This window comes from Gopherus evgoodei, chromosome 2 (assembly GCF_007399415.2).
Source record: "Gopherus evgoodei ecotype Sinaloan lineage chromosome 2, rGopEvg1_v1.p, whole genome shotgun sequence".
In the NCBI taxonomy this organism is placed as follows: Eukaryota; Metazoa; Chordata; order Testudines; family Testudinidae; genus Gopherus; species Gopherus evgoodei.
This window is the reverse complement of record NC_044323.1, coordinates 162,710,368-162,724,835: the sequence shown is the minus strand read 5'-3', so window position 1 is coordinate 162,724,835 and position 14,468 is coordinate 162,710,368. Positions and strand designations below refer to the sequence as shown.

At 50.6% G+C, this 14,468-nt stretch overlaps 1 protein-coding gene across 4 annotated transcripts in view; it reads left to right on the top strand.

Annotated features, from left to right (window-relative positions):
- The window catches only part of FGFR1 (fibroblast growth factor receptor 1), an 83,530-nt gene that overhangs the window by 46,459 nt on the left and 22,603 nt on the right, over nucleotides 1–14,468 (top strand). For all 4 annotated transcript variants that reach the window (XM_030552208.1, XM_030552207.1, XM_030552206.1 and 1 more), the window contains 2 exons: nucleotides 5,418–5,541; nucleotides 13,890–14,080. In XM_030552208.1, the coding sequence (XP_030408068.1) occupies nucleotides 5,418–5,541; nucleotides 13,890–14,080 (315 nt within the window). The remainder of the gene's footprint in view (nucleotides 1–5,417; nucleotides 5,542–13,889; nucleotides 14,081–14,468) is intronic.

The window sequence follows — 14,468 nt, the reverse complement described above, 5'->3', positions numbered from 1 at the left end:
TTGGTCTGGAGCACGGAGGCTGTGGGATTTTCTCTATCTGAAGCTAACAGGCTCTGTCAGGCAGTGCCCAGGAGCACTTGGGTCTTAGGTGTTCTTTGTGCACCCACCACTACAGTGAATAGGCCCTAAGTTCCAGCCCCAGGCTCCCAGTATCATGGTGAAAGGAGCTGCACAAAGTGGGCAGTCCTGAATGCCCCCCCCCCCCCCGGGGGCTCTTGTTCTTCTAGGGTCAGCCTTTCTCTTTAGGGCCAGGTTCTCAGCTGGGGTAAAGTGGCCTCATTTCACTGCCTTGCGCACATCTCCATTCCCTGCAATGGAGCTCTGCCAGCCTACACCTGCTGAGGATTGGGCCCGAGTATCCTGTTCTGGATAAAGCAGCAGCTTCTCTCTTGTATGTCCAGGTAGGTTGGGAGGGGAAGTTCTCTCAATGCTGGTCGCTCAACAGCCTGCAGGATTATAAAGTGGGAGGCGATGGTCCCAGGGAGACATTTCTCTAACTTTCTAAAATGATTTGTCTCCCCTTTGCTGTTATAATAATCCCTTGGGAACCTGAATACAAAACGCCTCCTTCTTGAAAATGTGTTGGATTCTATCCCTACTGGATATGTGTGCATAGGTTTGTTATTGTAGGGTTGCTTGTGAATAAGGTTTGTGCAGGGCGGTGGTGATGTAGAATACTTTGTGAGCACAGGGCTGCCTGTGCACTGGGCTGTCACTGCAGGCGGGAATATATGTGCGTGCTGGGTTGTTGTTGCAGGGTGGAGCATTGTGGGAGTGGTGTTGGGGTGATGCTGGTTGGGTTGTGAGCACTGGGCTTCTGGTACAAATAATTCTTATTGAAAGTGCATTGAGGAGGAGGAGGAAGGATGGACATGTGGTGGAGGAACTGGATTGGGCCTCTGGAGCTCTGGGTTCAATTCCCTGTCTCTGTTACAGACTCCCTGTGTGACCTTGGGCAAATCACGTAACCTCTCTGTTCCTCAGTTGCCCCACCTGTGAAATGGGAGTAACAAACCTTCTCCATCTCCCAGGGTGAGGCTGCATCTCTAAATGTATCTGGGCACCTCCCAAGCTACAGGAAGAGAAGTCAGATAAGACCTAGACTGAAACCGTTGCTTTGAGGGGAAAAGTGAATGGATGTTGCAGATTAGCGTGCACTGAGAAGGCTGCTCCTTTGGGCTGCAGTCTCCCAGCAGGGACAGGTGGGTCCCTGTAACATTCAGGTTACGAAGGTGACCTGCTGATGGGTCAAGCTTGTGCTAGTATGCATTATCAGGGAGGGGATGGAAGAAGGGCCAAAATGAGTCTTGCCTAGCTTTGACATTGGGGTTTTTTGCTCCTCTGCTGTATTGATCTGCACACAAACTGCATCAGATTCCCCCCCCCCCGCCCCATTTGTGATACTCCGGGGAATTCTCTGGGCTCTTCCCACAGCAGGGCTGTTATAGGACAAGCCCAGTTGCTGCAGGGGATGATTTTATTACAGGGCAACAATATGGCCAGCAGAAGCAGTAGGGGCCCCAGGCTGACAGGTTTCTTGGGAAAGTCTCCCAGGCCCAGCTCTCAGGCCATAATTCACTCTCTGATACTTGGCTCCCTTAGGAAGAGCAGGACAGGCCACTTGGCTCTGATGCAGGTTTGTTGTTTGCTAGGGATGTGCTGTCTGGGAGTGAACTGAAGCAGGTGAATGGAGCCTTGGAGTCTGGAGCTCTTCAAGGAGTGTGGGGCTAGTATCTCACTGTTTCCTTTCCCTTGTAACAAAGCTGCTGTTCGGGGCTCTGAGTTCAAATCAAAGCAGGAGAGGACCTGGGAGCACTATGCAGGCTCCCTGGACAGCCAGTGCTGGAGTCCGACAGCCAAAAGACAGAGAGCACTTGCTGCTCTGATTTCTTTCTAGCAGTCGCTATTGTACAATATTGGAGGGCACAGCTTACCCTGTGATTGCTAGGGGAGCATTTCCCTGTCATCTTTAAAGCTACTGTGAGTGGCTGGAGAAGGAAAAGGTGTTCTGGCAGTGGGTGCGGGCGTTCTGCTGTCTGGTTTTGATGCTCCTCCTTTGGTTGCCCGGAGAACAACGTGTTTCAGTGCTGAACGATTCAGTGCTGCCACCACAGCTCCACTGCATAAACTCCTGCATCCATAATACTCCTCCCGAAGTAGCCAGAGGCAAGAACTGTCCTTTTTTCCTTCTCTTTTTAAAACTGAAGTGTTGGTCAAGGCCTCTCAGGAGGAATCAATAGTGGCTTTAATGAGACACAATCCGTGATTCATGCATCAAATAATTACCTTCATTCCTCCTGAATCAAACCAATTTGAAGAAGGTTCTGTGCCATTTTCAGATGATAATTACTCTTTCCTGTTAAAGTGAAATCAGGCTCCATTGATGCACTCTTGTTTTTCTTAGTCGTTTGTAGCAACTACATTTTGGTTTTGCCTGGCACATATATTGGGCCTTGAAAAACTTCTAGAGCAGCTGGATGGCTTTGTGTGCTATTGAATTAGCCTTTCTTTGCTGGAGACAAGGATTCCCACCTGTGTCAGCTCCTCCAGAGCACAGTGGGAGCTCCCTGTTCGGGGCTGCAGGGAAGGAAACAGATAAGCCGTAGATCTGTTGTGGGAGGTGATTTCCCAGCCGCAGAGACGCAAGCAAGGAACATTGTGTGGCCAATATGGTAACCTGGTGGCTGCAGCTGCTGCCTCGAGTAGTGTGTTTCACTGTGCTTGGGATAGGAGCCTCAGGTCTCCCAGGAGACATTGCCCTCTCCTGCGAGAGAGACTTTCTGAGTCAGCCCTCTGCTGTGCACTCCCCTCCAGCTAGCACTTTGATTATTCACTGGCCACTGACTCATGCACATGATTGTGCAAATGAAATCCAGCTATTGGCCCATGTCCCATTAGGGTCCAGCAAGGCGCTGGCACCAACCCCAGAAATCAGCCACATCATGACACTGCTAAGCTCACTTTATTACATGCTGGGGCGGCGCTCAAAGAGTCCCCTGGCTAGTCCTAAGGAATCAAAGGTGAGCGGGAGACTGGCCTTTCAGGCAGGGAACGGGCGTGGCATGAACACCAGGAGCGTCTCCTTGGCTTTTGTTAGTAAGATTTCATCCTTGTGACACCCTGGAATTGTACACTTTCAGTCCAACCCTCCTGGTGCTCATGGGACTCCGAGGAAAACCCCTTCATCAGTGACACAACCCTTCCTTCCCAGTTCCTCCTATATTAGGTTTGTCATTATTATTATTTCTGAGATCGGGGCCCCACTGTGCCAAGTGCTGCCCATACATGCACATAGTAAGAGTTCTCCTGCCCTTTCCAACCATTTAAATAGACGAGACACAGAGTGGGGAAAGAAAGTACTCGTAGCCCTTTTTACAGATGGAAAACTGAGGCATAGGGTAGCCCAAGATCACCCAGGGCCAGGAACAAGAATCCCAGCTTTCCGAGTTCCCCTCCAGTGTCCTTAACCCAAGGGCAGTCTTCCTCTCATGCATCACTGTTGAAGCAACTGGTCTTCCAAAGTTCAAATCCCAGCAGGGCTGACTCAGCCTTGCACCTTTTGAAGAGAGCCCCATCGTGCCAGGAGGTTTTGATCCCTGTGCCAGGAGGTTTTGATCCCTGAGCTGTTCACGGTGCAGGGGAGGGAAGTGTCTCTCCTAAACGACTTTGAATGCTAGATGCCTGGGCACTTTCCATAGCAATGGGGTGGTGCTTCATCTCCTGCTGGTCTCCCTAGGCCCTGCCCTCTTAGGCTAGTGCTGGCTGCCTTTCAGTGGTGCCATTCACATGAAGTCTGTAACGTACCTGGGGGCAAAAGATACAGCTATATAAATTGTGATTCACACCAGTTGTAACCAGAAGGCTTCAGGACAGAACTGAGGACGGCCAGTATCTTCTCACAGGGCAAGCCAGTTTTTCAATAAGCACAGGCAGAAAATGCTTCTCCATTCCCCGAATGCCACACTAAATCACTTTGCCACTGTTTGGCATTTCTGCACTGATAGTGCCTGGAGAGGCTACAGAGGCGCACAGGGCTCAGTTCATTGACACCTAAATGCTCTGCGTTGTGTCCTTGTGCTGTGGGAAGCTCCTGCTGCCCCGGCCTGTTGCTGTGAGCTGACTCTGACAATGGCACAGTGGCTGTAATTGGAAGGTGAAGGCCTGGGCACACAATGCAATGCCCAGATGGGGAGGTGGGATAATGGGGCTGGAATCCAGCTTGGAGCCAGGAATGCAGCAACACCAGCATGAAGCTGGTATCAGAGAAGGCCTCGATAAGAGAAGCTGCGTCTTGGGATCCTGCTTTCATCCAGCAGTGACAAAGGTGGTTTTATTCAGGAGTGAACGTGGCCATGTTGAGTAGAGGGAGCTCAGCTTCCAGGGCCCAGGAAACCGTAGTGGAGATGCTAGTCCAGCATGGGACATCCACACTAAAACCCCTTCTTGTCACCCCTCACCCTCTCCAAACCAAACAGTCGAGATCTGGGATGCTTTGGGACTGAGAGGGCAGGAAACAGTTTTGCTGCCCCAAGATGCTGCAATTGCAACAGTGCATGTGTCTCAGGTACCTTGCCTGGAGCATGCTGAGCTGTTTGGAGCTTGCTGCTGTGTTGTGAATTGAATGGGGTAGAGTCTGGCCTACGGTCTCATGAAGCCCCCTGGGAACATCAGCAGGAGGGCCCTTGCTCACCTGCTTGCTTTTTAATCTCTGTTTTCACGCAGGGGCTCATGTGACAGAGAGCTCCCTGCAGTCAGGTGTGGAGTTGCTGGCCCTGAGGGTGAGGGTGGGAAGAGGACTGCCCACAGAAGGCGATAAAGTCAGGGGGCTGCGGGGGGTGACTCAGGGATGTGCCTCGATATCCAGGCTCTGTCCTGTCTGCTGAACTGGGAATTGATTCCTGCGTGGGAGTGGGGACTGGCTAGGGAGGAGCTCTTATCCGGGTGACATGGGAGTAGCACAGGCCGGGGCAGTCTGTTCTGAGAGATGCATGACAGTTTGGAGCAGTGAGATTCTGCTCCCGTGATGCTGCGGGCGGGAGGGCAGGCTGGGGCTGTCTGGAGAGGGGTTTCCCGCAGTCAATGCCAGCCCATCAAACTCCATTGGCATCATGTTTCCAGATGCAGATAGCTGTGTGTTGCGTCTGTCCTGGGACAGCTGGGAGTGATTACCATCCCCTGTAGCAATGGGCAAAGGTAACTTTGAGCCGAGATTTATGGCCCGTCTAGAACACGAGGCCCAGGGGTCAGAGATGGCTTTGACGTGCTCTGGAATTAGAGGGCATGTGTTCTATCAAACGCAGCCCTGGCATGGTCTGGGGTCCCTAATTCCTCCCCACACCATTTGGAGTACGCAGATGATAAGGTTCTGTGCCAATAACCACATTGAACTGGCTTTGTCGTGTCTCCTGCCTCCTTAGGTCCGCTACGCAACCTGGAGCATCATCATGGACTCAGTGGTGCCATCCGATAAGGGCAACTACACCTGCATCGTGGAGAACAAATATGGGAGCATCAACCACACCTACCAACTCGACGTAGTGGGTGAGAGAGGCTGAGCTGGGCAGAGGGTTAAGAAGGGAAATTGGAAACATATGTCCCTGGGAAACCAGTGACGCAAACCATAAATGTAGCACAAGGCGTCATGGCTGTGCAGAGGAGGGGGCTCCCCTGAGGTCCTATTCTGTTCAGTAGCACCTCTCTGGCAAGCAGGCTGCTTGCCTTTTCAACACCTTGTTGGCCACCGGAACGAGTCTGCCCCACTTCCACTGTAGCCATGCACATGACATTCTGCAGCCCAGGGATGCTCTTGTAGGGCTCTGGGTGGGGATTGCGGAGGCTGACTCGAAGACTGGGGAAACAGTGGCAATGCTGGGAACCTAGCTCTGGGATTGAGGCCCCAGTTGGGAGAAAGGTGTTCTAGGTCCAGGACCAGAGAAACCTTAGCACATCCCTGTGGAAAGGAATTGCTTAAAGCTCTATAATTAGGTCTAGGCATCTCGCTGTATGTGGCGCTTGGAATCGGTGACCGTTGTCAGATTTCAGCCCAACTCTCAGGTGTCAGCTGGTTGCTGTCTCCTCTTTGGGCCCATGTCAGGACTTGAGCTGCTATCCCAACCAGACACTGGAGGGCAGTCCTGGGGTGGGGTGGAGTTCTGCACCGCTGATTAGCCTGAGACACTGTAGCGAGTCCCTTCTGGCCGGCTGCAGGCCAAGAAGAGGTTGGATCTTTTGGGTCAACAAACATGAACAAGGGGGATCCAGTGGATAAGTGTACTTAGATTTCTAGAAAGCCTTTGACAAGGTCCCTCACCAAAGGGTCTTACGTAAATTAAGTTGTCGTGGGATAAGAGGGAAGATCCTTTCATGGACTGAGAACTGGTTAAAAGACAGGGAACACAGGGTAGGAATAAATGGCAAATTTTCAGAATGGAGAGGGGTTACTAGTGATGTTCCCCAAGGGTCACTCCTAGGACCAATCTTATTCAATTTATTCATAAATGATCTGGAGAAAGGGGTAAACAGTGAGGTGGCATAGTTTGCAGATGATACTAAACTGCTCAAGATAGGTAAGACCAAAGCAGACTGTGAAGAACTTCAAAAAGATCTCACAAAACGAAGTGATTGGGCAACAAAATGGCAAATTAAATTTAATGTGGATACATGCACATTGGAAAAAATAACCTCAACTATACATACAATAAGATGGGAGCTACTTTAGCTATAACTATTCAGGAAAGAGATCTTGGAATCATCGTGGACAGTTCTCTGAAGACGTCCACGCAGTCAAAAAAGCAAACAGGATGTTAGGAATCATTAAAAAAGGAATAGAATAAGACGGAGAATATCCATGGTATGCCCACATCTTGAATACTGCGTACAGATGTGGTCTCCTCATCTCAAAAAAGATATACTGGCATTAGAAAAGGTTCAGAGAAGGGCAACTAAAATGATTAGAGGTTTGGAATGGGTCCCATATGAGGAGAGATTAAAGAGGCTAGGACTAGGCTAGGCTAGGCTAGGACTAGGCTAGGCTAGGCTAGGACTTTTCAGCTTGGAAAAGAGGAGACTAAGGGGGGATATGATAGAGGTATATAAAATCATGAGTGATGTGGAGAAAGTGAATAAGGAAAAGTTATTTACTTGATCTCATAATATAAGAACTAGAGGCCACCAAATGAAATTAATGGGCAGTAGGTTAAAAACAAATAAAGGAAGTTCTTTGCACAGCACACAGTCAACCTGTGGAACTCCTTGCCTGAGGAGGTTGTGAAGGCTCGGACTATAACAGGGTTTAAAAGAGAACTGGATAAATTCATGAAGGTTAAGTCCATTAATGGCTATTAGCCAGGATGGGTAAGGAATGGTGTCCCTAGCCTCTGTTTGTCGGAGGGTGGAGACGGATGGCAGGAGAGAGATCACTTGGTCACTGCCTGTTAGGTTCACTCCCTCTGGGGCACCTGGCACTGGCCACTGTCGGTAGACAGGATATTGGACTGGATGGAACTTAGGTCTGACCCAGTGTGGCCGTTCTTATGTTGTTATGTTCACTTCCCCAAAGGAGGCCGGGGCGTTACAGCCTGGCGTTGAGTTATACCCAAGCACAGCGTCACAGTCCGCGAGCTCCCAGTGGCTGTCTCACTTCTGGGAGGGGAACGCAAACCCCAGTCAGACTAATCCAGGAAGGCACTCAAATGCCTCCAGTGAGGGCTTCCATCAGGGTGCAGAAAAACCTGCGGGCCTCGCAGTGCTCTGAGCCAAATGCAAAGCACTTTTCATCAGCACAGCTTCCCCTCCACATGCTCCTTGCCTGTATGGATCTGCTCCCTTGCATTACAATTCAGTCAGTGACCTCCCCCAGTTTCTACACCTGCAGGTGGGCAAGAGAGCTTGTTTGTGGAATTGTTGTTACTCAGTGGCACTCGGATACTGCACTGCCAGGAGCTACATACGCATGTAGACAGCTGGATGGACTCTGCTTCCCGCTTTTAATTGTCACTTGCCCCAACTATAATCAGACTCATCTCTTCTGTCTCCTGAGAGCACAGCTTGTCTCCCTTGGGGGATGGGAGGGATGGCCTGGCCTCAGAGCTGGTGGTTTGGTTTTATTTTTGTTTTTTTTAATTTTTGTTAAAATAATTTTGTCGTCCAGACAGAACTTTTTTTTTAATCATCATATGAGCTTTAATTCCCAGCTGGGAGGGCTAGTTTGTGCAGTTGCACATGTGGAGCTGCTCTAAATGCCAGTAAATGAACCATTAAAAATGTGATTTAATTTGATTACACTGAGCAAACTGAAGGGAATAGTCAGCAGTGGGAACAAAGGGGTTTCTTAATGCTCACTCACCGCAGTGGCAGGCTCTTTGTTAATCGGCTAGGTCCTCATTGGGTTTGTTTGACCTTTGACCTTGGATGAATAGGTAGCCATGTTTATCCTCCTCCCCCACATTCCCTGACAAGAATTTCACCTGTCCGTGCCCCCTCCCCACTTTGCAAACACTCGGTTTCTGTTTGTGCTGGGGAGGGTGATCCGCCCCATTCACCACACAGTGCACCAGTGGCTGTTCTCTGGAGCAGCAGCATTTCCTCCAGCTTCTGCTGGCCCCAGGAGCAAACCAGGGGTTCTCTCGATCTGGCCTTTCGCCTGATCCTTTGCTTGGCTTCAGGCCCAGGAGGGCATCGGGGAGAGAGTCATCTGTGTGGGCAGGACCGGCGCTAGGGGTTTTAGTGCCCTAGGCGCACAGCAATTTTGCCGCTCCGTGCCCTGGTCCCGCGGCTCCGGTGGAGCTGCCGCAGTGGTGCCTGCAGGAGGTCCACCGGAGCCGCAGGAGCAGCCAACCGTCCGCAGGCACGACTGCGGCAGCTCCACCGGAGCCGCCTGCCGCCCCCTCCGGCCAAATACCGCCCACCAATAATCCTGGTGTCCTAGGCAATTGCCTAGGCCACCTAAATGGAAGCGCCCGCCCTGTGTGTGGGGCTGCGATGCCCTCTTGTCCATCCTTGGGAAGGAAGGGTCTCCTCCCTGCTTGATTTCCCTTCGCTCTTTTGTTGTAAGACTGATGGAATGGAACTGCCCTCTGCGCCAAAGTCACTAATCAGAACTGGTTGGGTGGCTTTTTTAGTTTGATTTCATAAGGGGCTTTTGGGGCCCTGTTGTTGGAAATCCCTTTGGAGGTTAGTGGCTAGCCCTGCCCCTGGGAGCCCCTTGTGAATCCTTCCTTGCAATGCCCCAGCTCAGGAAGGCTTGGTCACCAAGTATCCAGGCCTGGCCCCATGCACTGACACCTACAATGCAGCATAGTGGCACTTCCATTTCATCCTGGCTACATATGGGAAAAGGGACCCGATTCCAGCCAGGTGGCAAGTGGCAGGAAATCCCAGACACAGCACTGAGTGCAGTGAGATCTCAGCTGGAATGTCACCCTCCAGACTCCAGGCAGATCCTGTCATCTCCTCACTCCTGTCTGGTCCAAAGCTAATCCTTTGCCCACCTTCTGCTTTCAAGGGGACACGTCTGATGGCACTGCCAGTGCTGCTCCATTGGAGGGACTTTTCCTTGTGGGCGTGGCTATCAAGTCAATGAGCGAACACGGAATCATAAAATCAGCCACCACAGCTCTTGCTGCTCAGAACGGCTAGTGCTTGATGTATTTCATCTCCTCTGTGCTGCTGTTCCCTTGCTGGTGGAGAGGCGAAGCCTGGGCTCTGATGCAGACTTGGTTTTCCAGCAAAGGGCCAGAGTCAGAGGGAATATCTGTGGTGGTAGGAGCTGCATGTTAGTGAGTGTGCTTTGCACGCTAGAGGATGGGTGGTGAAAGCAGAGTGTGCATAGGAGAGCAGGCCTCCAATCCCTACAGTGTCTGCACTCCCACTTGCTGCAATGGTTTACCAGCATTTACCTTGTATTCCATTGCAGTCAGGCCCATAGTCTCCTCCATCCCCTTTCCTCCAAGAAGCTTCACTGGTCAGAGGCCACCATTACCTCCGCACAGTGTCTGTACGTGGTACGTATCTCCTTCCGAGATACACCTGTATTCGCTGCCAGCCTTGTTCTCCTGCCCTTGGGAAGCCGTGCCCACCTCCCCTCCTCTCTGGCACCAGGCAGAGTGGCAATTGCAAGAGATCAGAGGGCAGAATGGGCGTTCACTATGAATTAAAACAACTCTTCCCTTTGCACCCTTCCCCAGGTGGAAATTCAAGTGTGGAGGGAGCCACAGTGAGCTAGGCTGGCTTCCAGGTGCTACCTGCAGCATCTCTAGGCACCTGCTAGGGTGGCTGCTGCATTGGTTAGAGGCACGGGCCTGTCCTTGACAGCTCCCACCAGAGCTGGGGCTCTAAATCATCAGCTTTGTCCTTTCTTTCCCCCCTTGTCAGAGAAACCAGCTGTCGTTTGGCATCTTCCTAACTCCCTCCTCAGTGATCAGCCCTGGCTGTAACCCTCCAGCTAGACCTCAAGTGGCTCCCGGGACAGGAAACAGGCTGGATGGAGGGATGATAAGCGGGAATGTGGATATGGAGGTGGATATTACCGCAACTGAGGTAGAGGCCAAACTTGAACAGCTTGATGGGACAAAATCAGAGGGCCCGGACAATCTCCATCCGAGGATATTAAAGGAACTGGCGCGTGAAATTGCGAGCCCGTTAGCAAGAATTTTTAAGCAATCGATAAACTCGGGGGTTGTGCCGTACGACTGGAGGATTGCTAACGTAGTCCCTATTTTTAAGAAAGGGAATAAAAGCGATCCGGGTAATTATAGGTCTGTTAGCTTGACGTCTGTAGTACGTAAGGTCTTGGAAAAAATTTTAAGGGAGAAAGTAGTCAAGGACATAGAGGTCAATGGTAATTGGGACGAATTGCAACATGGATTTACTAAAGGTAGATCGTGCCAAACCAATCTGATCTCCTTCTTTGAGAAGGTGACAGATTACTTAGATAAAGGAAATGCGGTAGATCTAATTTACCTCGATTTCAGTAAGGCGTTTGACACAGTTCCGCATGGGGAACTGTTAGTTAAATTGGAAAAGATGGGGATGAATATGAAAGTTGTAAGGTGGATAAGAAACTGGTTAAAGGGGAGACTCCAGAGGGTCGTATTGAAGGGTGAACTGTCAGGCTGGAAGGAGGTTACTAGTGGAGTCCCTCAAGGATCGGTTTTGGGACCGATCTTATTTAACCTTTTTATTACTGACCTTGGCACAAAGAGCGGGAATGTGCTAATAAAGTTTGCGGATGACACAAAGTTGGGGGGTATTGCTAACACGGAGAAGGACAGGGATACTATTCAGGAAGATCTGAACCACCTTGTAAACTGGAGTAAGAGTAATAGGATGAAATACAATAGTGAAAAGTGCAAGGTCATGCACTTAGGGATTAATAATAAGAATTTTAGATATACGTTGGGGATGCATCAGTTGGAAGCGACGGAGGAGAAGAAGGACCTTGGGGTATTGGTCGATAGCAGGATGACTATGAGCCGCCAATGTGATACGGCTGTTAAAAAAGCAAATGCGATTTTAGGATGCATTAGGCGAGGTATTTCCAGCAGGGATAAGGAGGTGTTAGTACCGTTATATAAGGCACTGGTGAGACCCCATCTGGAATATTGTGTGCAGTTCTGGTGTCCCATGTTCAAGAAGGATGAATTCAAACTGGAACAGGTCCAAAGACGGGCTACTAGGATGATCCGAGGAATGGAAAACCTGCCTTATGAAAGGAGACTCAAAGAGCTTGGCTTGTTTAGCCTGGCCAAAAGAAGGCTGCGGGGGGATATGCTTGCTCTATATAAATATATCAGGGGCGTTAACGTTAGGGAGGGAGAGGAATTATTTAAGTTTAGTTCTAATGTAGGCACGAGGACGAATGGGTACAAACTGGATATTAGGAAGTTTAGACTTGAAATTAGATGAAGGTTTCTAACCATTAGGGGAGTGAAGTTTTGGAACAGCCTTCCGAGGGAAGTAGTGGGGGCAAAAGACTTATCTGGCTTCAAGACTAAGCTTGATAAGTATATGGAGGGGATGTTATGATAGGATAGTTTAATTTGGGCAATTGATCTTGGATTATCACCAGATAAGTCTGCTCAATGGTCTGCGGGGAGATGTTGGATGGGATGGGAACTGAGTTACTGCAGAGAATTCCTTCTTGGATGCTGGCTGGTGAGTCTTGCCCAGATGCTCAAGGTTTAGCTGATCGCCATATTTGGGGTCGGGAAGGAATTTTCCTGCAGGGCGGATTGGCAGGGGCCCTGGAAGTTTTCGCCTTCCTCTGCAGCGTGGGGCATGGGTCGCTTGCTGGTGGATTCTCTGCAGTTTGAGGTCTTCAAACCAGTTTTGAGGATTTCAATAACTCAGTCCTGGATTAGGGGTTGTATAAAAGTGGATGGCTAGGGTTCTGTGGCCTGCCTTGTGCAGGAGGTCAGACTAGATGATCATATTGGTCCCTTCTGACCTGTGAGTCTATGAGTCTATGAGCCTGCCTGCATCGTCAGAGGGGGGAGTGGTGAGGCACCGCAGAAAGTGTGCAGTGTAATTCAAGGCGGATGTGAGTGCAAGCAGAGAGGAGCTCTTGGCAGGGGCTGCGCCGGTCCTGTGATATTTACTTCAGGAACTGGAGTATGGTTTTAGGATACAGGGGGCCGCTCATCAAGGTTCCTTAGTGAGAGGGATTAGAGGGGAAGGCAGCTGGTGAAGCTTTCCCTTCGTATTTTTAATAAGTGACTGGCTGGGATGAAACACATCTTGGCTCCAGCCGCTCGCCATGAAAAAATAACCCCTTAATCCCTGTGTTGTCACCTCCCGAGTGAAGATGCGAAGGTAGTGGCTGGTGGCAGGGCCTTTCCCTGCTGCTGCCATGTGCCTAACTCTCTTTGTTTCTGGGAAGCTGAGTTCACTTCGAATCCACATCTGTCTTGTTCATGCTTGCTTGCTTTCTGACCCTGAGCAGCACGAGAGAGAGCAAGGGGCTGAGACTGTGTCCCTGCCCACATACGGGCTTGGGTTAGGGCCTACTTCGTGCTCTGGCCAAGCCTTGTGGTTTTGTTCTGGAGGCTGGGGGCAGGCCTTTGTTTTCAGTAGCTCTGTGTTGCCTCACTTGTATTGTTGGCCCAAAGAGTGAGCTTATGGGTCATGCTGCTCCCAGGGCTCTGGGCTGGCCTCTTGTCCTGTTACCGTGTTCTGTCTTTCTGTCTGTCTGCCTTATGGTTTTATACTGCCATCCATCACCTGGGCATCTGACCACCTTCCATGTAAAATCAATAGCAAAACTGAGTGGACTTTCAGGGATCTCTGGCACTTCTACTTCTGCCTTCTCTCACTTTGCACACACAGAAGAGGTGTCAAGAAGTAGCTACCTAGGTAGATTTAAATGGCCTGCTTCCACCAATAACCAGACACCAGGTCAAACCCTCCTGATAATTAACTAGATCCCTATGGGCCCGGTCCAGTGAACAGCAAGCTCTTCCCAGGCAGCAGGAGAAGGTGCAAAAGAGGGAGCGATGCTAAATACTCAATGCCCCCCACTGCTGTGCTGTCACTCAGGAGGTGCCCTCCCCTATCTGAGCTCTCGAGCAGGCTCTGGGAGGAGTGCGTTGCGTGGGGGTGGGGTGGGATGCAAGTTTGGGACAGGGGGTGGGCAGAGACGTATCCAATGATGTGCTAAGACTAGTCTTTTTACGTAGAATCCCAGCCACGAGTCTTCATCAAGTAATAGAATATACAGGGCTGCAAGCAGCATTGTAAAAAAATGTAGCCAAGAAAAGATAATTTCTCTAGCAAAATGTACGTGCGTGAGACTAAGAGCGATGTCTGGGTCACCCAGAGCTGCTCTTTAGTAGCCCGCTGGACTTGGCACCCTGGTTTTGTGAGACCGTCCCCTCTCTTGCCATGTCTTGCAGAGAGATCACCTCACCGGCCCATCCTCCAAGCTGGGCTGCCCGCTAACAAGACCGTGGCCCTGGGCAGCAATGTGGAGTTTGTGTGCAAAGTTTACAGCGACCCACAGCCCCACATCCAGTGGCTGAAGCACATAGAGGTCAATGGCAGCAAGATTGGACCCGATAACTTACCCTACGTGCAGATCCTGAAGGTAACTTCTCATTCTGGGTGGGCCTGTTTGGTTTCCTTTGCAGGACGAGCCGGGAGGTAGAGATGAATTGGGGAAGGAAGCCATTTGGGATGGAACTGACATATCAGGAATGGGGCAGAGGGATGATGTTTGCTACCATTCAGACTGGGTTAGATACCAGTCTCCTGACCAGCTGAGCCAAGACGATGGGACATTCAAGCCTTCTCCTGTTCTTTCCTCCTTGCAAAGCCTGGAGCAGAAGATAGTGGGTGGGTAGGACAGGAAGGTGCTGGTCTTTTCAGCAGAATGTGGATGAGAGATGCCCTCCCCGAAGCACCAAGTTGGACTGAATACATTGGTGTAGAGTGATGTGGGGAGCAGAGAGTAGGGTTGTCTTAACTGGCCCAGG